This window comes from Astyanax mexicanus, chromosome 18, assembly GCF_023375975.1.
Source record: "Astyanax mexicanus isolate ESR-SI-001 chromosome 18, AstMex3_surface, whole genome shotgun sequence".
NCBI lineage: Eukaryota > Metazoa > Chordata > Actinopteri > Characiformes > Acestrorhamphidae > Astyanax > Astyanax mexicanus.
The window spans coordinates 15595509-15620560 of NC_064425.1; the positions used below are offsets into that span (position 1 = coordinate 15595509).

General features: G+C 39.3%; 1 protein-coding gene across 1 annotated transcript in view; it reads left to right on the top strand.

The window, feature by feature from the left end:
• Positions 1-4489: 4489 nt before the first annotated feature.
• Positions 4490-25052, top strand: part of mnta (MAX network transcriptional repressor a) — a 30857-nt gene continuing 10294 nt past the window's right edge. The window contains exons 1-4 of the mRNA XM_007245922.4: positions 4490-4900; positions 10275-10830; positions 12727-12768; positions 13155-13266. Of these exons, the coding sequence (XP_007245984.1) occupies positions 4828-4900; positions 10275-10830; positions 12727-12768; positions 13155-13266 (783 nt within the window). The 5' untranslated portion in view covers positions 4490-4827. The remainder of the gene's footprint in view (positions 4901-10274; positions 10831-12726; positions 12769-13154; positions 13267-25052) is intronic.

The following is a 25052-nucleotide window of genomic DNA, read 5'->3' on the forward strand; positions in this document are numbered from 1 at the left end:
CTGGTTCTGTTGGGATGAATGCAAGTGGTACCAAATCACATTTCACACAAGCCATAATGTGTAAACACTGACATGTACCAGAGTATGCACAAATCTCAGTCTTAGTCTGTGAATGTAGCATCTTCAGTCACATTTGGTAAGTATCTTTGTTATATAGGTCCGCACATAACACTGAATTTTATACATAATATTTTATTTGTCTAATATTTCTAACCATTGTTTGTCTTTTTGGTCTCATTTAAAGCAGCATTGTGCAAAAAAAAATATTTCTGGCTCTTGGGCTCCTCCTACAGTCAGGAATTTTAATTCATGTTTTGAGCCACCAGTTCAGAACATGTATTTTTTTTGTATTTTTGGACAAACTGAGAGGTAGAGAAGTAATGCACTGATCCAGTAGAATAATGTAAGGATAATATAAATTTTTTACACACATATAACTTGAGTGTTTTCCTGTTTGCTTTAGCAAAGTTGCATGGTGTGGTTTCTGCCGTGAATCCGGATTAGCAGTGATATAGACCCTATTCTGCTTATTACAGGTCAGGGGTGAATTACAGTGATTTATGAAGCTTTTATTGCTAGGCCTATCACAAAAAATACATTATAGAGATATTGCACAATATGTGAACACGACCTCAATCATTTTTGTTGACTCAATATTGAAAATTGTGTTTACTTAGCCAGAAAAGCCTATTAATGTGCATAAGCTGGTACGTCAACTTTGTTTAAAAATATATATATATTTATTTCAAATAAAATTTCTAAATATTCTTATTGCTTACAAGTAAATTGATCTTTAAAGAGATGTAACTGTTTGATATGGTCTTAAATGACTTTATTCTTTATTGCGGTTTCTTTCTGGAAACTATGGTGCAGTTATTATGACAGGCCGGAGTGTTGATGTAAGATAAGCAACAGTTTTTCAAATACACGCGAGGAAGCATGTCAGACTTTTCGTAGCTGTGAAGCACTTTCGGAAGTCATTGATAAAGTGTGTGGTCAGCCCACTTCTTTCAAATAACTGGAGATGTTGGTGTTTCATCCATTTTCTTTCTCTAGAATACCTTTATTGTTTCCTCTGCAGGAAGTCAGGGTTCCGTTCAGAAGCAGAGTTGGAGTGGATAACAGGAAGCCTGCAGCAATCAGAGGTGGGATGTACAGGAGCCGCTATGGTTTTTCAGACAGAGTGGTGGTGGGTCACGTGAAGTTTTCCTGCAGCTTAAAGATAAACCTCCTACTGTGCTCTTGGCTGCCTCCAGCGCTGCTTCTGGGTTAAGCAGGAACTTTGCTCCCCTTTTGTGGGACATGTGAGAATCATGTGACTGAGAGAAGAGTGAGTTCACTGTGTGTTGGTTTGTTTAATGAAGTTATGGCCTTTTAATGCCCATGTGGATGAACTTTAGTCTTGATGTATAGATTAGATCTATGTGCATGAGTTGTCCGGTAGGTTCAAGATTTGAGGTAGAAGAGTCAGACCAAAAAGACAAAAAGCTTAGACGAATTTATTGCATTTATACAACTGGGATGCTCTTTATTTAAGAGGTTTTTGGGACATTATATATAAGCTCTGTTACGTTATGTGTACTATGATCCTACCTAGTAATGGACTCAAGCCTTTCTCTTAGATCTTTAAGGTGTAGAGTAGACAGTACAGTATATTTACTAGTGTTTAAATGTGAAGGGCCCTGATGAACATGTTGGGGAGGTGATGGTAGATAAGGCCAGCAGCCAGTGCAGTTTGTGATGCTAATGCTTAGATAGCAAAGCTGGACAAGGCTTACAGTGCACTAGTGCAAATCTCTGCTTCTGTTTATTTTGTAAGCAGATAGCTGATTAACAGTTTGGCAGTCACATTCATACCACTCTAACAATATATATTTTTTTACATTGCTCCAACAATAATTCAAGCAAAAACACAAAGCTAACCAAACTAGCGATACAAATACCCCTTGTCAAAAAAAAAAAAGTGGTGGAAAAAGCTAGTCCTTGCACATGCATTTTTCAGCAACATTCGTCAGTCACTAATTCGTTCAGTCAGTAAGCAGAATTGCTTCTTCTAGGCCAGCCCTCTAGATGGTCCTGCAAAAAGGCCTCGTCCAACTTTAGAACATATAGTCAATGAAGCATGAATGTTGTATTACATAGACGTACACTTCCCTGTACTGTAACTAATGAGCTGTTGCTAGGCAGTCCAGTGTGTGGCTACACAGACCCTCTTCAACTGCCCCCTCAGTCCAACTCCTGCTCCAGAAATGTCCCGCCGTCCTGCAGTACACCACCTCTCCACAAGTTCCCATGGCTACAAGTGCATGATTCACCCCTTCATTCATTCAGTGCATGTGTAATGGCAGCAAGGCTCTTTGACTTGGAAATGAGTTTGATTGGTCTTCAGTTGCAATCAGACAGCATGTCAGAGTTCAGTTTACTGCTCAGACTACAGAGAGTGACACTTGAATGAATCCATTAGACAGGGTGAGACCACTGGATGCTCATCAAACTGCTTGTGTCACTTCCAATTTGTCTCACCCGTCTAGCAATCTTGCGCTTTAAGGCTAGACCTGCTGTTTTCTGGGCTTAGGAGAACAATGTACTGAATCTGAAATAATCTGAAACTCACTTTGTATTGGGTTGTAAAGCTATGAGGACATGCCGATCATTATAACCCCTGCAAAGGCTTCTTTCTTAAAACCTAACATATTTACAGCTTTTTACATTTTTTACATTTTACCAAACTGAAAACCTCAAAAATATGATCAAGAGGATTCAAACCAAGCTAAACTGCTTAAATGTTTGCACCAGGAGCAGCATAAAGTTATCCAAAAGCAGTGTGTAAGAGTGGTGGAGGAGAGCATGCCAAGATGCATGAAAACTGTGGTTATTCCACCAAATATTAATTTCAGAACTTGAAAGTTTATGAATGTGAACTTATTTTCTTTGCATTATTTGAGGTCTGAAAGCTCTGCATCTTTTTGTTTTACAGCCATTTCTGTTTTTCTGAAAATTAATGCTCTAAATAACTGTTTTTATTTGGAATTGAGGAGAAATGTTGTCCATTGTTTCTAGAATAAAACAACGATGTTCATTTTACTTAAACATATACCTACAAATAGCAGAATCAGAGAAACTGATTCAGAAAATAAAGTGGTCTCTTGGAGCTGTATGCTTTGCAGCTTTCCATCAATAAATATATAATAATTTTAAACTGTATAATATGTTTCTTTTGGCTGTTTAATAGAAAGAAGCTGTACAGATGTTGTTCCACACGCATTTTGCATTAGCGTGAGCGCCCTTGCAATAAAAGCTTGACCTGCGAGGTCAAATCGAGCTATAAACATCGATGTGCCACAACAGCGCTGCAAAACAAACGCACCGAATGCCACCCATGTGAGCGCAGGCCATGCCTTCTCATTCTCTGCTCCGATTGGCTGTTTCAAGCTCATGTTTTATTTATGAGTTTGGGGCGGGGCTTCAGGACCGGCAGCGGGAAAACATGCAGCGGATCCCGGAGTGGAGGGGTGCTGCTACTTCAACACAGAGCACGAGCAGAGATATGGGCCTAACTTCATAGCAGACAAATAGATAATACACAGTACAGGTTCAGCACATTTATTATACACACATTCGTAATGATTGGGACTTTAATGACATATATAGTGCTATAATTGCAGCTTTGTAGGAATAACCTTCTTAAATAGAATTCCTAGTAAACTGCATAGGCAATGCTATAATTTTGTTTTAAATGCTAAACCTAACTAAGACTGCATTTTATGGCCACTTTAAAAAAAATGATTTAGAGAAATTTTATTTTTACTATTTTGAGAATAAATTCGTAATATTTTGAGTAAAAACGATATATGACATTTAGAGAATAAAGTCGCAATTACTGTCTGTGCTTCTTAAACTGGCACCATAGTAGCCTACTTTTTCCTCAAAATATTACTTTATTCATCTACAAATCATTTTCTAAATGTCACGACTTTAATCTTGTAATATGATTTTAATCTCTAAGTAATACAACTTTATTCTTGTAATATTATGATTTTAATCTTGAAATGTGGTGTCAGACTTTTTTTCTCAAAATATTACAGCTTTATTTATGTAATTTTATGACTAAAATCTTTAAATTCCATGTTTTTTTTTTTTCAAAATATTACAACTTTTATCTCGTAATGTTGAAATTGTAACCTCATAATATTACTCTTCTTGAAATATTACGACTTTATTCTTGAAATGTCATACCGTATGTTTTTTTTTTATTATTATTAATTATTCTTGCAGTATGATGACTACAGAGTGGGCCTACAAACGTGTCATGTTAACAGTGTAGATGCTGAAGACAATTATAGTAAACAGAGCTTAATAAGAAATACTATTTGTTAACGAAACTGTGAAAATATTAGAAATATTTAAGTGTAATTTAATAGAATTTGAAATGCTCTGAATTAAAGTAATATCTGAGTTTGACTCGTGCTTGAGTCCGGTTTCTGTAGGGATTGACTCTGCGCCGCCGAGCCGGAGCGGGTCCGGGTTTTGAGCTCCTCCTGGCGGGGAGGAGTCAGTGGAGGGGCGGGCGGCGGTGCGACGTGCAGCCTGCTGGAGCTCCAGCCCGCCATCTTGTCGCGACTCCTCTACGTGCGTGGAAGAGTTTCTGCGAGGGGGATCCGGTTACAGCCGCCGCCGCTGCCTTTTTCTTTCTTTCTGTTTTTTTCCTTCTACAGGCGAAGGTGTTGGGTCTCGGGCGGAAGACTGGTCTTTCTGACTGACCCGAAGCGAAGGCTGTTCGGCAGTTTCTCGTGGAGCTGGGTGGGAAAAGAACGGACTGAAGCAGAGATGAGTATCGAAACGCTTTTAGAGGCAGCCAAGTTTCTGGAATTGCAAGCCCAGCAACAACAGAGAGCACGTGGTAAGAGACAGTGAGCGACAGAGGGGGTCTGGGGCTGGGCGGGAGGGCGCGTGCAGGGCTGCTGCTTCTGCTGCTGGTAGTGAGTAGAGGAGTCCTGCCCTGATAAAAGATAGTACTCTCTGAGCCCGAATTAAAACAGTGATCTCGTGTCATGATTTACCTGATGCATGCTTCTGAAATGTTTTATATAATCAGGCTACAGGAAATCACGAGGTGTACGACTGTTCAAAGTGCTGTCTAAAATGCATGTGTTGTGCAGTATTGTTCCTGCAGATTAAGTGTCATTTATTGCTACTGACTTTATTTGTGATATTCTTGAATTGCTACTGACTCTATTTGTAATTTTCTGGATTTGATACTGACTTTATTTGTAATGTTCTGGATTTGATACTGACTATCTGTGATGTTCTAAAATTGCTACTGACTTTATTTTTGATGGTCTGCTATTGTGACTTGACTTATTTGTGATGTTCTGGATTTGCTACTGACTGTCATTTTATTGAATTACTACTGACTTTGTCATGTTATTGACTTTATTTGTCATGTTACTGACTTTCTGTGATATTCTTGAATTGCTACTGACTTTATTTGGATTTCCAGAATTGCTAGCTCCTGACTTTGTGATATTTAGGAATCTATACTGACTTGTCTTGTGACATGTCTGGAATGGCTACTGACGTTATTTGCGCTCTATAATAAGCTGTGGCTGGTTTGCATGAGCCCCGGGTGGAGGGCAAATTCAGCACTTTTAAAAAGTGAACTTTTTTAAAAGGAAAAATAAGCACTGTTGTTTTGCTCTCGTGACTGCCCGCGCGCGGTTTCGCTTTCATCAGTAAGCTCGCGCTGCTTCTGAAGGGCGGTGGCGTTTGCCGTGCGCGCGCGGGGAGCTACATTTGGCGCTTTTACATAACGAGGCGCGCGGGGTGTCTTGTTACGGGCCTCGCGGAGAAATATGCGCTGCTTCTGCAGGCAGACAGCTATAGGGTTCGGGTTGTGAATGAGGGGCGCGCGCTGTCACCCTGCCCCCCCGACCCGCCACCTCGTACTTGTCGCTCGAGACGCGATGCGGGCTCGTGTTTTTCAAGACAGCGCTTGTTTCGGTCCAGCGCTGCTGTGACGTGTCCGCACTTGCCCCGCCCTGCTGCACGGAGCGCGTGGCCGAGGCCCGGCCCCTTTTAGCCACGTGCACCGCGCGAGAGGAGAGCACGAGCTAAAAGTAGGGCGCGAGCCTCCGCCTCGTTTACACACGATTTAACAGAAAAAACACACGTCTTACATAATGAAACTAAACACAGGGTTAGCATAAAACATTGAATCAAAGTTGATTTTTGAGTGTATTTAATCTTTTGGTGTTAAAGTTAAATCTTACAGGTCTGGATATGGGCCCATCCAATTTAATTGCCCATGCAATTTAAAGATACTGTTCCACAAAACCAAGTTTCAGCATTATTTAGAGTGAGCCCCTATTAACCGTCTCCGAACTAAAGACCAGTTTCCTTACGAATGTTACAAATGCACAATTTACAATGAAGATTAACAGGCTTTCCAATGTTATAAGAATTATTGCCAAAAAGCAATGTTACAAAAAAAAATCCTCTGTGATTTACCTTCCTGGGTCGGATTATATCTACCTGAGAGCAATTATCATAATGAGTTATTCATTTCTGGTGAAAATTGCTTTTTTAATCACAATTTTATATACTGCAAAACAACAGTAGGCTATATTGCAATGCCAGTTTTTTCTAATACAGTGCAGTCTTAATGTAAGTACATTTCTCTATTACTGTTCTGAGCTACTCCTCCATTTCTACTGCGACAACCTTCTGACTCTGCTGTCAAAGCCTAAAGTAAAGCATCTCTGTTTCTATCATATCAGGTTTAAATGCTTCTTTTAAGATTTTACATTAAGAGTAATCAGAGGTAAAGAATGCACTGTCAGCATTTAGTGGAAATGGATTTGGGGAACTCCATGACTTGATGAATCTTGGACTGGACTGTGTGTTATGGTTTGTGGTTTGAATATTTGTAATGGTCTCCTCTTCTGTCACACATCTTGCTGACCTTTGAATTCTTACACTCATGTGGCTCTCACCAAAATTGTAGAGGTTGCAGTTTATTGTGCCATAGTAAGGGGTAGTTCTTCATGGTCATTTCCGGTGTGTGGTTACTCTTTGCACCCAGTCTGCATTGTTTGCCAGTGTGTAGTGGGCTGAGGAAAGACCAGTATGGCGGCGCCAGATCAGAGTTTTGAGAATAAATACATTGTTTAGGAATGGATGTGGCCTAGGCTGAACTGCAGGAATGCACATAATTTGTGTTTTCTGCGCAAATATGGAGAAAATAGATTTTTTTTAGATGCACGAGCAGTAATTTAATTAGTACTCGAGGATCAGTGCTGTGGATATCAGGACCCAGTTCTGAGCAGTAGATAAAAGGTTGACATGTTCTGGACGTGGATGTTATTTTATGCCACTGCCTTTGTTTTTTGACCCAGAAGGCAGAGCATGTCTAGGTCACGGTCTGACCCAGTTGGGTGGCACGGGGAGCATTGAGTGCTTGAATGGTAACGTTTCTGCTTGTGTTGATGTGGAAGACTGCTCCTTTGTGTCTTGTGTTTCTCATAAGTGTGTTGCCATAGTAACTGGACAGCCATCCCTGCGCACTTTGATTTTAGTGGCTGGAGGAAACTCACTGTTTGACTATTGTCGTTCTGCCGTGATAGGGTGAGTGGCTGTGCTGTGATTGGCTCGCAATTGGTCACTACAACAGTGGGCTACTGGAGTAGAATGACACGCAGCTCAGGGGAAATCTGAAATATGTGATGGTCCAAAATCGTATGCAAGCATTGTTTGTATGTTTTGCAACACACCATTCAGTCCATACAGTATGTATATAAAAATGAAAATAAATACTTTTCTTTCTGATGTCACAAAATACAACTCATTTACATTTTCATGTCACGGTTAAGCAAAAACATTGGTTTATTTTGCTTGATTTGAATCTGGTATTTATTTTTTATGTTGAGTAAAAGAATGATGATCGAGGTAGACAATGTATTGTGATAGTTTCTTTTATTGTATTGACAGAAAAACATATTTTAGTTTTTTTATTATTACAGAGAGTATAATTAGAGCTGTTCAGCAAAAAGTGAAACAATAACTGTGCTATGCACAAGAGAGTATTCCACTTAGGGCTGACTGATATTCAGTATTTATTAAATATATGAGCAATTATCGATTACAATTTAGATTTTCAGTTCCTACATTACAACATTTATTTTTTTTTATTTGTAAACAAACAGCACAATTTAAAGTGAGGCACTAGCCATTTTTTCATTACCTTAAATATATACAAATGTGTATATACTATTTACTAAAGCTTTTATATTAAATATGGTGCAAACATAACATTGTATTTCAGTTTTTAAAAGGTGTAAAATATAAAAAGAATGACTGCCACATAAAAGTTCTTTACAGGTTTCTGATCAAAGCAAATATTTATCTACTGAGATTCCCTTTAGCAGCTTATATATGTAAAGATGTGCAATCTCCATAATCACCTTTGAAAAGCGCACGTTATGGAATAATATTTTTTTAAATTATACAAATATTGTTTTAAAATATATATTTTTTACCCTGTTGCTCAGCTCTTTTACAGGACCAGTAAAAATGGCCCAGAATGTCCTGGAATCAACTCTTTTTACAGTGACTTCCATTGAAACTTAAAAAGGTTGCTTCCTTCTTCTGTAGAGTTGCTGTTTTGGTAACATAAGGATTTAGTGTAACAGAGTATGTAGATTGGTTAATCTCCCCCATTCTGATAAAGTTCTAAGTGTTTCAGTCTGGACTGTTATACAAGGCACCTACTGAAGAGTCAGAAGAGCACAATTACAAAATCAGGATTTAATTCTAATAGATAATGAGAGATTGGAAAACGCAACAAAAAAAAAAAAGTAAATTATTTATATAGATCCACAGATGTCATAAATGTTGACAATGTAGGTCACGAATCCTTTAAAGCTATAAAGAAGTCTTGTCATTGCTACACTGTTGCTACGTGCAGTAAATGTTTATTGAGCTCTCAGATTTAACAGATTGCTCAATGGATCCAACACAGTTCCTCAGTGAAACACACAAACACACACTCATGCAAACACTCCCACAGTATCTCTCAGCACACAGTAGGCCCGTCGGTTTTTCTCACACTCTTCCTCTGCCTTCATGCTGCTTGGCCTGATGTTTTACACTCTGTGTTTCTGTTTCCCTCATACAGTCTCTGAAATGTGAAAGTCGACATCTGAAAGTGTTTTGATTGTGTGGTTTTACCTCACTGTCTTGTTTAAGCGGCTCTGTTACCCATACCCTAGATGGAGTCTATATCCTTGTAAGTTCAGGGTAAGAGGCTTACCAGAGGAATTACAGAACCCACAATAATGAGGAAGTGCCCAGGCTTTCGGGAGCAGTTGCTTGACAGTGCAGTAAGACTTAGATTAAGACGTAGAAAACTGCTGTTATTGAAAAAGTTAGGCCGCAGTAATTCTTGGTTCCGCCCTGTTATTGGTGGGCTGATACTTTAATGCACTTCTGTTGAGTACAGACCATTTATTAGGCGTGTTTGTGATGTCTGGGATTCAGCCTGACTCTTCTTGGGCTATTAATTTGATGTCAAACAAATTGTCGAATCAATACTAAAGGTGAAATTTGTGTTAAATGTGTATCAGCTTTGCTTACTTGGGATTGGGACTGGCGTATATATTTGCAGTTGTTTTCTTTTAATACAGGAATTGTTCTGAATGCTTTATTTTTTAATGATGCTTTAAGATGAATGATGCACTTATGGTTAATAAGATGTCATGGATAATAATTTGCACAGTAGTTCATTCTATGAGAGCAGAGCATGGTGAATTGTTGATGATAAATATGTGCATGTATATATCAGTCCAGAATTACATGTGACCTCTACCAGTAGTGGTTGCTCTTCAAACAGGTCTCAAGTGATGTAAGACTGCATTATTCATTAAGTCTCACAGCTCAGTAGAAAACCAGCAGGCAGACCTGTGTGTGTGTGTGTGTGTGTGTGTGTTAATGCTGGAATAGCCCTGTAGAAGGAGGTGGAGTACTAGGACTGGCATCGTATTTCCTTTATAAGCTGAAGTAACTGTATTCCGCAGCCTGCACACAACAGGCTTTAGCTGGCCCTCTGGGTCATGATGAGTTCCTGTTTGTTATTCCATTCTTTAGTTGCTATAACCAGTCCAGTCTAGTCTAAAATCACCTGCTATAGAGGCTTTGCTGATTGCTTGGGCTTGGTTTGGGTTGCAGAGATGGTTTCATCCATGCAAATCCAAGCTAATTTCCTCTCTTTTTTCCCCCAGAAGAGAACGAGCTACGAGAGAGACTGCGCCTCGAACGGGAGGCCGAGAAGCGGAGAGCAGAGGTTGTCTCCTGCGTTCAGCCTACACGTACCAATCACACGATCTGGGCTGAGGAGTCGACTCAAGAGCGTCATCACACCCCTGCACCTGCCCCACCTCCTCCCCCTCCCCCACAAGCTCTTCCTGCTCCCTCTATTCCCATCACGGTCATCCCCATCCCCTATGTTTCGTCGAGCCCCACCTCTTTACCTGCAACTCCTTCCACTCCACTCAGCCCCCCAACTACCCCCCGCCTCACACCTCCACGAAAAGCAACCCACTCCCCCCCAGCCCAGAGTGCACTGCACCAGTGCGCAGTCGTACCCCCTCAGGTGAAGGCCGCGCCAACACCTCTGGCCCAGACCAATGGCACTAAACCACCTCAGCTGCTGCAGCCCTACCCTGGGTCCATTGTCACAACCTCCCTGCTGCCTCAGCCAGCACAGTCCAGCCCTGTGTCCAGAGGCAGCCCTCCAGACGACCTGCGCAATCTGGACAACAAGAAAAGACCTGGCGGGTAAGATGGGTGATGTGATCATTAGATCAAATGAGGTGACGTCTCAGGAGTACAACTGTGTAAAATCAAATTCCTGTAATTATCAGCAGAACTTAGGTCAGCACTTCTAGAACTTGTTTACACCTGATTATTACGCATCTTGACAAATAGGGATCTACACAGCTCTGAAAAAAAAAAATAAGAGACCACTTAAAAATGTTGTGTTCCTTTGATTTTACCAAATTGAAAACCTCTGGAATATAATCAAGAGGAAGATGAATGATCACAAGCCATCAAACCAAGCTCAACTGCTTGAATTTTTGCAACATGAGTGGCATAAATTTATCTAAAAGCAGTGTGTAAGACTGGTGGAGGAGAACATGCCAAGATGTGCCAATAAAACTGTGATTAAAAAACCAGGGTTCCACCAAATATTGATTTCTGAACTCCTAAATCTTTATAAATAGGAACTTGTTATCTTTGCATTAATTGAGGTCTGAAAGCTCTGCATCATTTTTTATTTTGGCCATTTCTCATTTCCTGCCAATAAATGCTCTAAATAAATATATATTTATTTGGAAATTTAAATATTTTCTGTGGTTTATAGATTAAAACAACATTGTTCATTTTATTCAAACATTTACCTATAAATAGCAAAATCAGAGAAATTGATTCAGAAACTGAAGTGGTCTCTTTTTTTTTATTCCAGAGCTGTATATACAGTACCAGTCGAAAGTTTGGACACACCCCTTCTCATTTAATATTTCCTTCATTTTAATTATGTTTTACTTTGTTAATAAATACTAAAGACAGCAAAACTATGAAAGAACGAATATGCAATTATGAAGTACACAAAAAAGTGATAAATTGGCCAAAATATGTTTTATACTTTAGATTCTTCAAAGTAGCTCCTTTTGCTTTGGGGCCAGCTTTGCCCATTATTGGCATCATTCTCTCAGCAGGCTTCATGAGGTAGAACCTGGAATGTTTTAAAGGAATTCTAGAGGTGCTCAGCTCTTGTTAACTGCTTTTCCTTCACCCTGCAACTCGTTCCAAACCACCTGGGTTGAGTTTTTATGTCAGGTGTTTTTTTGTCCACTATCTAATTGCACGTTACTTTAGTTTTTAAGTATTTAATATTAATCTACAATGTAGTAAATAATACAAATAAAGAACAAATATTAATGAGATTGTGTGTTTAAATGTTTGAGTGGTACCTTATGTATTGGGCCATTTCACATGAAAAAATAAAACTTCAGGAGGTGGTCTGTGACAAAATTTCAAAACTTGTTAATCTATGATCTAATCAGGCCTTTTACAAAGCAATATATTGAGTTGCTTCCCCTTCTATAAATCTGAACATTTGAGGTGTGGCCTCTGAAGGCCTCTAAAGGCATTAAGATATAAGCAGTAGTCTTGTAACTTGAAGCCTTTTTTTTTTCTTTTGTTAAATTTGCTCAGATTCTCACACTTGGCTATTTTTCCTGCTCTTAACAAAAGCATCAAACCAAACCCAAGAACGGACTGATCAGTTGTTGCATAATATATCTACCCTTTGATGGATGCCACTGTAGATGGTTTGTGTATTTCACTTCATATCTCAGTGGTGATAATGTTGTTTTATGATCTATGGGTGTAGGCCTATATGACATTGGAACTTTGTGTAAAATTCTTACTCTGAGGTGTTTGATTAAACGTAAGGCTCGTTTACTGATTAAATGAATGGGCCTCATTTTTCAATATCTTAGTAAGAATGTTCATAATTTTAAAAAATATAAACGCTTTATTCTCATGTCTTTAAAATTTTTATTTAGTTTTATTTAATTTTGAATTGGAATGTTTCTTAAGTGTGTCCATTCCTGTAATTGCGTTTTGTTCAATTGGGAATTACATTGTGTGTTTGGTCTCTGTTGTTAGGGCGGGCACACGGGAGGTACACAACAAGCTTGAAAAAAACAGGTGAGTTTAATCTCTGGATTCCATTTTCATAACATTATGGAGATTTGCTGCTCAGGCCTTTTCCCCCAGAGAACACTGAAATTACCCTTAAGCTTTAGAGCTCTGGAGCTGCAGCGGAGATATTTAGCATTTTCCCCCGTGATTTTATACTTTCACTAAAAGTCTGAAAATATCCAAAACACTCCTGCACCCTTTATACTGTACGTACTGCTTTAAACGCCCTGCACTTTAGTTTTGTCTGTACTTTTGTTCTTTTGTTGTTTGGTGTATCGTACAGGTTCCACCCTGAGAGAAAATGGGAAGGCTTTTTGTTGTGCTGCTGGATGTTGAATCGATTTGAATACATCAGCATTCCTCTCCAACGTTCTTCTCTTCTCTCTTTTTAGACGTGCACACTTAAAGGAGTGCTTTGAGACTCTTAAGAAGAACATCCCTAACGTGGATGAAAAGAAGACCTCCAATCTGAGTGTGTTGAGAAGTGCACTAAGATACATACAGGTAGGAAATTTGGCTTGAATTACTGCTTTTTGTTGCTCTTTGATAGATAATGGCATACAGGCATTTTGTGGGTCACCTTTGCTTTTAGCTGTTACTTTTCTGATTGGACTGAAGGGTCTAATATGAATGTGGAAAAGAAGTTTACTATAATACTCCTATGTTCCTGACATATCTTTACATTCTGTCCGATTGCAGTATACTACAGGCATTTAGGTGTTGTAACATAGAGAAATCAATCATTTATCACACTGATAAAACTTTAACTGCCATGCCACGTATAAAGCAGTGCTCCTGTGGGTCCTTAATAAGTCTTAAAATGTCTTAAATTACAATCTGGGTAATCAAGGTCCCAAATTGTCTTAAATTTACTGTAAATTTGCTGTATTGCATTTTCAGATGCACCGTCTTAAATAACTAAGGTTAGCACAGAGCTAGGTAACATTAGCAACAAGCTAGCTAACAAACTAACATTAACATCTAGCTAGCTAACATACTGACCTTAGTGGTGAGTTAGGTATGTTACCGGGGAGAGAACTAAGGTTAGCAGAGAGCTAGCTAACGTTAGTGGCAAACTAGCCAACATTATCTGGGAGAGAAGAGGGCTAGCTACCATTAGCGGCAAGAGAATTTAGGTTACCAAAGAAATTTTTACTATATTTTTGGGTCTTAAATTATACTTATTGAGGTATTAAAAAGGGTTTTAAGGAGCATTACATTTGAATTTTAAAATTGAGCAAGAACCCCTACTGAAGTGATGCACATTGTGTGATATTGACTGTTGAGCTGTAACGATTACTTGATATCATCTACAATATCATATATTATAAATATTATAAAAATATAAAATATTTGACTTCAGGCTTTAGTGTCAACTGAACATTAATGTGTAACAGGATAGCGCTAGACAAAGTGCTGGAGAGAGAAATGCTATGTTCTCACACTCAGTTGATACTCAACTTGGCCTCCATCTCCAAAAGTGCCTAAACTCAACAGATTATGTGGTCACTCATTAAATATCAACACTTTCCACATTTAAAGGACCTTGAAGTCCCATATTTAGCTGTTTCTTTCAATTCAAAGCGATGGAGGGCATGTCAAAAGTAACTGTTGACCAATGTAAAGAGCATTTTCCCATTTAGTCCATAAGTTAACTACCGAAACACTGATTAGATGCAGCTTGAGTTGAGACATGAATGAGACATTTATTGACAGTGTTTGTGGTTGATCTTTGTCTCCAGTGGTTAGTGATCATGTGCTGTTGATTGGGGACACTCTGTGTTATGCTGTGTCCATATGTTAATGGAATTTTGGTAAATACCATTGTAAGTTCCTGACTTGGAAGATGCACATGAATACCCTCTCAAGTTGTAATTTCCAGTGAATTTCAAACCAATTTCATATAATCCTCTATTTTTAACAGCGCAGCTAATCTTAATGGTTGCACATTATTCTAATCTGTATTTAGTGTGCATATAACTTGATATTGAACAAAGCTGTTTCTAGCTATTCTGCTAGTGCGGTTTCCCCAAAAAGCAGATGAGAACCAGCCTTGCATTCACCATTTTTCATGTTGTTCCAACAAAAACGCACTTGAACGTGACTTGCTCGTAATTCTGACTTCACAAGAGGAAAGTAGGGTTTTCCCACTAGCAGATAAATACAGCATTGGGCAGGTGGTGATTCTGAAGTGCTGATCAGAGTGTTTCTGGGGAGAGAAGAAAGGATACACCGGTTGAAAGCTGTTTTAGTTCCATTAGCTCTGTGGTGTGTAATGGAGGCTTGATGCGTTTTGAATCATTGTTCTGTCACTGTCTAAATGAAGGCAGAGATAAAAAGGAGGAGGGAGCTTGATGATTGCACGACTCGTGGGCTTTCAGATTAAAGTAGGACAGTGGAACAGAGCTTGTGTGACTGGATCCCTCCTCCCCTCCTGTTCTGTGACTGTGCTCTCTGTGTTGTTAATGCTAGACTGGCCCAGCTCATGCTCTTTCTGTGACTCTTTATTCCTCTCTGCGACTCCCTGTTTCTGACTCTCTCTTTGTCTCTGACTCTATCACTCTGTGACTCTTATCCTCTCTGTGATTCTCTCTCTTCCTCTCTGTAACTTTCTCTCTTCCTCTCTGCAAGACTCTCCCTCTTTGTGACTCTTCCACTCTGTCTCTTCCTCTCTGTGACTATCTTCGTCCTGTGACTCCCCGTTTCTGACTCTCTCTTCGTCTTTGACTCTATCGCTATGTGACTTTTTCCTCCTCCTCTCTGTGACTCCTTCTCTTCCTCTCTGTGACTCTCTTCCTCTCTGTGACTCTCTCTCTTCATCTCTGTGAGACTCTCCCTCTTTGTGACTCTTCCTCTCAGTGACTCTCTCGTCTCTGTGACTCGCTTCCTCTCTGACTCTCTTCCTCTGTGTGACTCTCTTCCTCTCTGTGAGACTCTTCCTCTTTGTGACTCTCTTCCTCTCTGTGAGATTCTCCCTCTCTGTGACTCTCTCTCTTTGACTCTCTTTCTATATGAATATCTTGGTATTTCTCTTTTCACTGTACTTTTTGTCTCTCTTTGTCTTTCTGTCCTTTCTTTGAGACATTTTTTAAAAAAAAAAATATTTTTTTTACTGTTTCTCTGATTTTTCAGTTTTCTATCTTACACACTTTTTTTGACTCTTCCTTCTTTTCTGATTTATCTCTTTCACTCCTATTTTGTCTTGCTCTCTTTCTCTGACTTGTTTACTTTAAAATTCTGTCTCTCTGACTCTTTCTTTAGCTGACACTTTCTTTCTTTCTGAATTTAGAACTATGTCTGTGTCTGATTCTTTCTTTTTTCCGTCTTTCTCTCTCTGACTTGTTCACTTTAGAACTTTGTCTCTCTATCAGACTCTTTCTTTTTGCTGACTTTCTCTCTCTCTCTGACTATAGAACTCAGAATATTTCTTTCTTACATCTCTCTCTGGCTCTCCCTGTCTCTAACTCATCATGTATATAAAACAGGAGTATTCTGTGAACTGGCTTGTGTCAAACCTTTACAGGAATTGGTTTAAACTGTTGACTGCGTGTATCTTGTAGTTAGCACTTTCCTGGAAAGATTTATTTATTGTGAGTTGAGTGGTGGTTAGTTGATGAGCAGTCATTGAAGCCTTGCACAGACTCGTGCCCTTACCATCGGTGCTAGGTGATTAAAGCAGAGTGAGAATCTAACACTGCTGGTAGCGGTAGTGCTATGTAGGTGTGTGTGTGTGTGTTCTGCGTGCTGCTGCTGCTGTTGTTGTTGTTGTAGTAGCAGGGCAGGCCTGCTGGAGGATAAGAACAGCATGTGGTGTGGGTGACTGAGCCATGGGCTGTTCAGGCATGCGTGTGCCTGCATGCGTTGGGCTCCTCTACACAACTCCCACCACCCCCCCCTCCCCCCACCCCACCCTTCCCTCCCGTGTGTCCGACACAGGGTAAATTCACCCTGCCAAGCTGTTCCTGAGGATTGAGTAAGGGGATTGTCGGTGTGGATTCGTTTGAATTTTTCCTCATCGTCGCGGCCCCTCACTCAGCGAGGTCATGAGTGACGTTTATTTACGTCTGCAGTCCTGCAGCGATAAAGTGCATTGGAGCTAATCTCACGAGCATGTGATCTGGGGCTGGAGGCCTGTGAGAAAATCAAGACTTCCTTGTTTCGCTTCTTTGCTAGCTGAGTCAGAATGAGAAGTCTCGTGGTTTTTCTACCAGTCTTTTTCTCGTTACTACCAGTCTTGTTTTTCAGGTCTGTATATCATGACCTAGATCTATGAGTGAGATTATGTACAAGCTTAAATTGATATTAAAGATGGTATTAATATTTAAGTGTCTGTCATTTAGGACAAACGCCAAAAAACCTACTAACTGCAGAGACGCTTTCTAAAAATGGAAGTTCCAGTTGAATACTCTGTAGTCTGTGACTGTGTATGCTGTTCATTCCAGTGTAGAGCCCCTCCTCCCTCTTTATCTCTCCCCCACTGCCTACATCTCTCTCTCTCTCGCTCTCTCTAATTCTAGCTCTCTCCCTCCCTCCTCTTGTTCCTGCCTCCCTGCCTGGTTGTACTCTCTGGCCACATGAGCACGAAGCACATGGCTAGCCCGACTCGCATGATGTCACCCTAACCCTAACCCTCCCCCCTCTCTGTGAGCCAGTGCTCAGCCGCACAGCCCCAGCTGCCGCGCTGTCTGCTAGCACACGAGCTAAAGCTTAGCCTGGCAGCCTCTCTGAAACCTCCCACTGCTTTCATGGCTCTGGAACTGTGTAAAATCAGCAGAACAGGTTCTGCTCGCAGGCAGACAGGGTAGCAGCGCTGGGTCGCTGCAGGCTTATATTCTGCTGAGTATCATGACACGCGTCTGCCTTGTGGATACATCCTGCAAAACACAACATACAGTGTAGCTGAAGTTTTCCTTGTGTTATATCTGATAAAGCTGCTACAGTAAGCCTAGGGCTGAGTGATGTGACAGAAATGTAAAAATCTTGGTACACCATATGTATGTTATGCTTTACAAGTATTAGTGGCAAATGTTGCTTTTTTATATATTTTTTAACATAATGCAGATCTGTCAATTGCTCAATGCATTACTTTTAATGATGTCAATATAGAATGATGGATCAATTGAAATGAACCAAAATGACTATGATAACATGTTTTATCTGGACTAGCATTGGGATTTAAGAAGATTTATTCCTTCTCCTGTGAAGTTGTAATTTGTGAGGCACTATTTTTTCCTTTTTTCATGACCACAAAGATAAATAGGATAATGGCATAATAGGCCGACTGCTCCTGGTTGCTATGCAGGTTTAATTAGGTTGTTATGCTGTTATGAAACCACAAGTTGTTTACAAGCTGTCTATAGCTATAGCCCTTAAAAATAAATGGAAAATCTTATGAAATCTATTTTTGTTTACAATTTTGCCTTTATAACTGATTCATGGTTGTCACAGGAAGCATAGGACCATAACGTTTTTTTTGTCCTTTTAAGGGGATAAATATTTGTACAAAGAACAATTTGTAAGCACCTTCATTTGTAAGAGTGTTGTTCTTAATCCCTATTTAGAAGCATGTATTTGATGTGTAAATAATGTCATCACCCTCAGTACACTCTGGAATTTGATCACAATAAATATCACATGTCATTATATCCACCCCTTGATGGGCTGGTTTCTGGTAATGCATTGACACCACACTCAGAAATTAGAACATTCCAGCTGTGCAATCAACATAAAAACAAAACAGAGCTCAAAATGCCCTTTGCTCAAAGGTTAGAGTCCATTACCTCAGTGTGTATGTGTGTAGGCTGTCCAACCCTTGAGCTGGGACAAACCTTGCTGTTACCAAATATACGGAAGTACTTATTATAATGGACTTCCAGACTGAAAGCATTGTTAGTATTATTTTCATTATTATACATTTGTGGATTTTTGAATTGGAATTAAAGAGGTACAGTATTTTTTGTTGCAGTAGTAAAATGTCATCTAAATATAGTTCAGTAAATACATTGTTGGTTATCCGTTGTAAAATTGGTAAGATAAAGTAGTAGTTCCCAATTTTCCACTCTGCATTTTCAGTACCTGGACATGGAAGAGCAAAAACCCCATCCACTTATTAAGCCTATCCATTTTACTAGCAATGCTCCAACACTAGCACTAGATTATTCAACACATGTTCAGTCAGCTCTCTCAGACTCCAGCTGCTGATGCAAGCAGCTTGATTCGTGATTCAGACTTGTACTGCACTGTAACAATTTCACAGTGCACTGTAATAAATATTGTACAAATGGAATACCCATAATTCATTGCACTGTTTGATTTAAAGATTGGTGCTTAGCTTCTCAGAGGAAGAATGCAATTCGGATTGTTTGTGGCACAGTCTGCTGTCACAGAGCATGAAGCTCACACGCTCATTTTCATATGTAGGGAACAGTAAACAGGGCACAGTTTTGAATAGAGTAAGTGTTTACCCAGCTCCCAACATACATGATCAGCACGGTCAGGCTTGGTTTTACAGGTTGCATAGCTTGGCCAGGTTTGTTGTGCTTGTATACCAGATAAACCATCAAACTCAAATTTTGAAGCAAAATGGTTGTTCAGAGTCAGATCTTCCTCCATAGTGGCTGATTAGACAAAATAGAAGATTCCACACTTATTTTAATCTATTTCATATCAAACAAAATCCAAATACGGGTATATCGCTAACAGTAATGTATTTATTCAGTATTTTCTAATTGTTCTCTGAAATCTACATGAACAGTATTTGATTGATTGATTGACATCAGGGCAATCAAAATCAATCAATCAACCTTTATTTTCACTCGGTAAATACATTGAGGGTAGCCCTCGTTTTCAGTGTAGCCGAGCTTACATAGAGTTAAAGGGATTGAAACTTAAATTTAAATGATAAAAACAAGCAAACAAACATTGTAAGATTTAATTAAGAAAAAATAAAATAACTAAAAAATAAAAGGATATGCAAACAAGCTAAAATGCAGAGCAATAAAACAGAGATAAATACATAGAATAATAAAATATAAACACTGTTTAAAAAATAAATAAATAAATAAATAAAGTCTAAAATAACCACAATTATAAAAATGTAAATGATGTGATGTGGTTTTACACTCCTATTTACAACGGAGTCTTTTGCCTATAGACCCTTTTTTTTTTTTTTTTTTTTTTTTTTTTTTTTTTTTATAACTTTTACTAAAATAAACCAGCTTGACCAGCTTGTTTTTTCCTTCAGTGGGTAATTAGCACCCTTACCTTTCTGATCATCTTACTTGTATAAGGTATTGTGTTAAGTATTTGGATTGTGTTTGATATAAAATATATTAAAATAAGTGTGGAATCTTCTCTTTTGGTTAATCTGCCACTATGGAGGAAGATCTGATTCTGGACAGCCGTCTTGCTTCACGATCACTGACCTCCATCTCCATTTGTTCAAAAATAAACAAAGAGGAAGCACAGCCAGTAAATGAGGTCTTCAGTCTTCTGGCAGATGTGTGTTTATCTGTGCATTTCCTCTCTTTGTGTGGGGGCAGCATGGCTGCACTTAGACACACACACACAGAAGAAGGGTAAAAGGGTTTTCGGTCGACCAAATTGTGCTGTTGAAGCACATCGCTCATCCTGTTGGAGAAAAGCGCATGTTTCCTGCTAAAGCTGTGCAGTGTATCATGTGTCACTTCATCATTTAGTTTGCTCTTTGAAATGCATTAGTGGTTTCAGTACTACAGTATTTTAACTGTTTAGGTGCATCAGAGCTTAGTGTCTCACAAACCACACCTCCCCATACTCACAGATTTCAGTTCTGAGCTGACTAATCACAGAAGTGGATTATTGACATGTTCAATCAGGGTTTAAAGCTGTGACTAAAGATTTAGTCATTTTTCTGTCCAAATAATGCAGCCCTTATTTTCAGCACATTCACATTCACTGTCTGATTTGACAGTAAGTGATAATTAGCATGCAATCTGGTGACGGTGCTTTAAAAGCAGTTATAAGCATGTTGGGAAAGAGTTTATGGAGAAGCTGAGATGCAGTTTGATCCAGTTGCTTATTCATTTTGATGATGTAATATGCAGTAATAAGAGATTAATCAAATGTTCGATAAGTGTAATTATTATTCAACCAAAAAAGAGCAGGAAAAAGTTGTTTGGACACACAGTTTAAAAATGCAGATTAATTTATACCAAACAATGTTTTTGATGAGGCAATAAAATCTCAACCAGACAACTTATGAATTATATATTTGTAATATTGTGTTATTTAAAATATAGCAAATAAAATAAATAAAGCAAAACACACCAAATACTATTTAATTTTATGCAATGGTAAAAAAAAAGAACCTGAAAAATTTGCCCCTCAGACATGTTTCAAATGAAACCTTTTTATTCGGGTATATCGCTAACAGTAATGTATTTATTCAGTATTTTTAATTGTTCTCTGAAATCTACATTTAAAGAATTAGATTTTGTGATTGACCAAATTTGGTTTTACACTCCTATTTGCAACCCTATCTTTTACTTAAGACTAAACACCCCCATTTGCACTTTTATGCTGGGCTAGTAAATAATTTGATTGCTCTTTTTTGATTGGCTGAAGTAATCTGAGGCAGCACAATAGCCCACACAAAAGCCATAACACATCATTTTTAGTACTGTAGCAAGAACTCTGTAATAACTTCCTGAGGCTTCCCAGAGATATAGAGCTGATATACTGTATTGTGGTGTGTGGTTAGTTAGATGAAGTGATGATAAAACCAGTTAAGAGTGGTTAGCTAGCTTGGATATTTGCCCACTTCCCCTGCTTTCGCTTCCTTACACCCTGTATTTGACTCCCCTTCCTCAGATCAGGCCTCAGGCAAAGCTGTGGTCACAAGGCCTGGTTCATGTTGCAACCCATTGGACGGTATCTAGTAAATGCTGGTGGTGATGTGGTGTTCTCTAGTGAGTAAATACTGTATTTATTAGGACTGTTGTGTAAGCTAACAGTTTGGGGGTTTTGTTATTGGCCTGTTCTAGTTATGCTATATTTGTTTAAAAGGAGGACGCAACTGTGTTTAAGGTTTACTGAATAACACAGCCATGCACGTGTTTATGTAATGCCCTGTATTTTTGTACAGGTGTTATAAAATATTGTTACACAATATTATGTTTTGATTGTGTGTTGATTCTCAAAACATAGTATTGATTTTTAAATATTAGCTCACATGTGAAGATGGGTGTTAAACAGTGGTCCTTTGTGTGTTATGTTTAAACTTGGACTTTTACATAGCAGAGCTGTCTTGTGTCTTTAGATCCCACTCAAGTTTTATTAATACATTATTTTTTGTATTATAGAACAGTTTTTGGGCTGTGCGTTGGCAAAACATGTAATTTTAAAAGGCTTTAAAGGGCTTTAAAAATATCAAATATACCTTTTTAAATATACTTGGTTACTTTCTTATACTTTGTCGTTAACGAAAATTTGTGTTTGGGTTTTGCCAGTCTTTGCTTTCATTTTCAGGGATTATTTTGTGGATTGGTTTTGGAATCTCTTGGTTGCGTTAATGTGTATTTAATGTTTTTCTCTAAAACATTTGGCTTTTTTTTTTATTTTTTTTTACTGTATATAGACAAAATGAGTAACAGGACAAGGGCACTTCAGCTGGGACCATTGCCCCCGCCCCTAGAACCGCCAGTGTGATGCAATGTGTCACAATACAGGAGTTACGATTAAATATGTTGCAATATATTGCGACACTGGTAGTAAGGTGATCTTGTGATTCTGTAAATCAAATTTTAGAAAAATTCATAGTATTAAAAACACTTATATTTTATATTTAATATTTATAAAATCTGAGTAACAAGTTTACTTTTTATGCTTATGCATTGTTACTGTGTATCGCATCGTATCGTCTGATTCTTGGCAATACACAGCCCTAGTTTTGATACATATTCATCAAAAAGTATTGTAAAGTATTGTATTGTATTGTAAAGTATTGGTGTTCTGCATTGTGTTGGTCTTCATTTTGTCAGAGCATAGCCAATCCACAGCCCATATTGTTGCTGTAAAGAAATGAACCATTTAGTATTGTCTTCTTGCCCTGTAATCACTGTATTCAATCTGGCCTGGGCTGCCCCCATAACTGTCCTGTTTAACCCTGTCAAGTGAACACCCGGGGGGGTCTGCCTCTGCGACAGGGGTCCTCCGGCTGAGCCGTTCTGCAGCTGCGTGCTCTGAAATGCTGAACTGGATGGGTGAAATTCAGAAAAATTGGGTTCACTTTTTGAACCCTCTCTCCTGCCATTTTCAGCTTGACTCAGACAGTAATTGTTGCTGCAGCTTATGCTCTTAGTGGATCATAATGGCAGTCTGTGTGCTTTAGCTGCCTGAGGACAGCGCTGTCTGTGAACAGCCAAGGATATAATCTCTGTATATAATCATAATGTCTCTGTGACTGTAGTCCAAGACAGTAGCCTAACTCAAATATTGGCTCAGAGTGTGTGTTTAAACACTGTTGCTAGTTATTGGAATGACCTAGAAAGAACGGCATACAATGAGCACACCCAGACACATGTAAAAAGCTTTTTTTTTTTTCTTGCTCCAGCTCCTTTATGTGGTTCTCTTTTTTATTTTATATTGCTGCCTCTCCTTTATGGCCTCTCTTTTATGTGCAGAGTGTTTGTTCTCTCTCTTTTCTTTTTGTTCAACTAGAGAACCTGAGCTTTTTCCAGGTTTTCCTGTTTCAGCTGCAGAGAATGAGCAGGGTTAGAAACTGGAGTCACAAGACTGCTGTCTCTGCAGGCCTGTTTATGAGATGAAGCATGACTGCAACGTGGCTAGCGTGCTAGCTAGCTTTTTTCTGTTCTCTTGCCCTGTCTCTGTCTCTCTATCTATCTCTCTTTTTCCTCTTTTTCTCTGCATGTTGAGTGAGTGAGCAGTGCACCCCTCCCCACCCTGCGAGGATCTGGCCATGTGCTCCTCACTCGCATTGCATGTGACTGTGCCCAAGCCATATTTACTTCTCCATGCAGCCTAAACGGCATGGTCTGGTCCACTTACACACACACACACACACACACACATACACAAGGACACATGCACTCATACACACAGGCGGGGCTAAAGGCTTTAACTGGAGTCGGCTGGAACATAGTTGGGAGGGGGGAGGGTTTGGGGAGTCTGTTCTTATCCGTGTGAAGAAGAGACAGCAGTACAAAGACTAATTACAACCACAATCAGCTTCCTTCTCATCTTCTCCTTGAAATGAACAGCATTAAAACAGAACCCGTAAGATGGTCACACATCGCTTTCTGAAACAGAATTAAAGGATTTTAATCTTTTAAATCTTTTGAAGTGTTGGTTTTATGACGTTTTGTCGTGACCTTATTCTATGAGTTTTTTTTTTGACTGGTTTCAGAGTAAAAATCGTTTATTGAGCTACTCATGTAATCAGACTTGTTTAAATCCCACATTTAGCTGTTTCTAGGCTAGGAACAGAAGTCGCATCAACAGGAAGCAGAGATTGAGAGCATGGCAGAAATTATCGTTGACTATTCTGGAAAATAACAAAATAACCGAGAGATTAGTCGACGACCAAAATACACATTAGCTACAGCCCTACCCATGTGAACTGCTATAATGTAAAATAAGGTTCCTCATGATCCAAGTTTATGTAACTGTATTGGTCAGATTACTGACACTCCAATGTTGTGCAAAAATCAGATTATAATGAGCATGTAAACGTATTTAATTTTGTCCAAAAATTGTCTCATATAATTCCCATCAGAACTATTAGCTTTAATCTGGACTGTATTTATGTCGTATTCATTAATAAAGGCTCTGGATTGTTGCTCTCATTGCTGTTCCCACTCTAATTCAGACTCAAGACTGTTACGAAGAAACAGCACAGGTTGAGCCTGCACATATTCAGACAGTAGACCCAGAGAGTTCAGCCCAGTTAAGCCTAGACAGAACTGGAGGAGGGCTCATGGAGTTCACTGGGTTTGGGGGTTTGTAGAGCAGCCTGCCCTGCGGGTGAATAATTGTAGTAGGCATGTAGAGCACAGCTGTAGCGTGGGGCTGGGTCTGCTGCAGTCCTCAGCCAGCCCAGAGAGGAGGAAAGGGCTGGCACCAGCAGCAGGAGGAGGAGGAGGGACCTGGTGGGGATGGCTAGGGAAGAGTTGCCTGTCCCTCAGGGGAGGGTGGAGAGAAGAGTCGGGTGTAGGGGGAGGGTCTCTCCTGAAAGCTGAGGAAGCTCTAGCTCTTCAAACATGCCTTAAGATGTTGGTCTCATTTGTTGTATG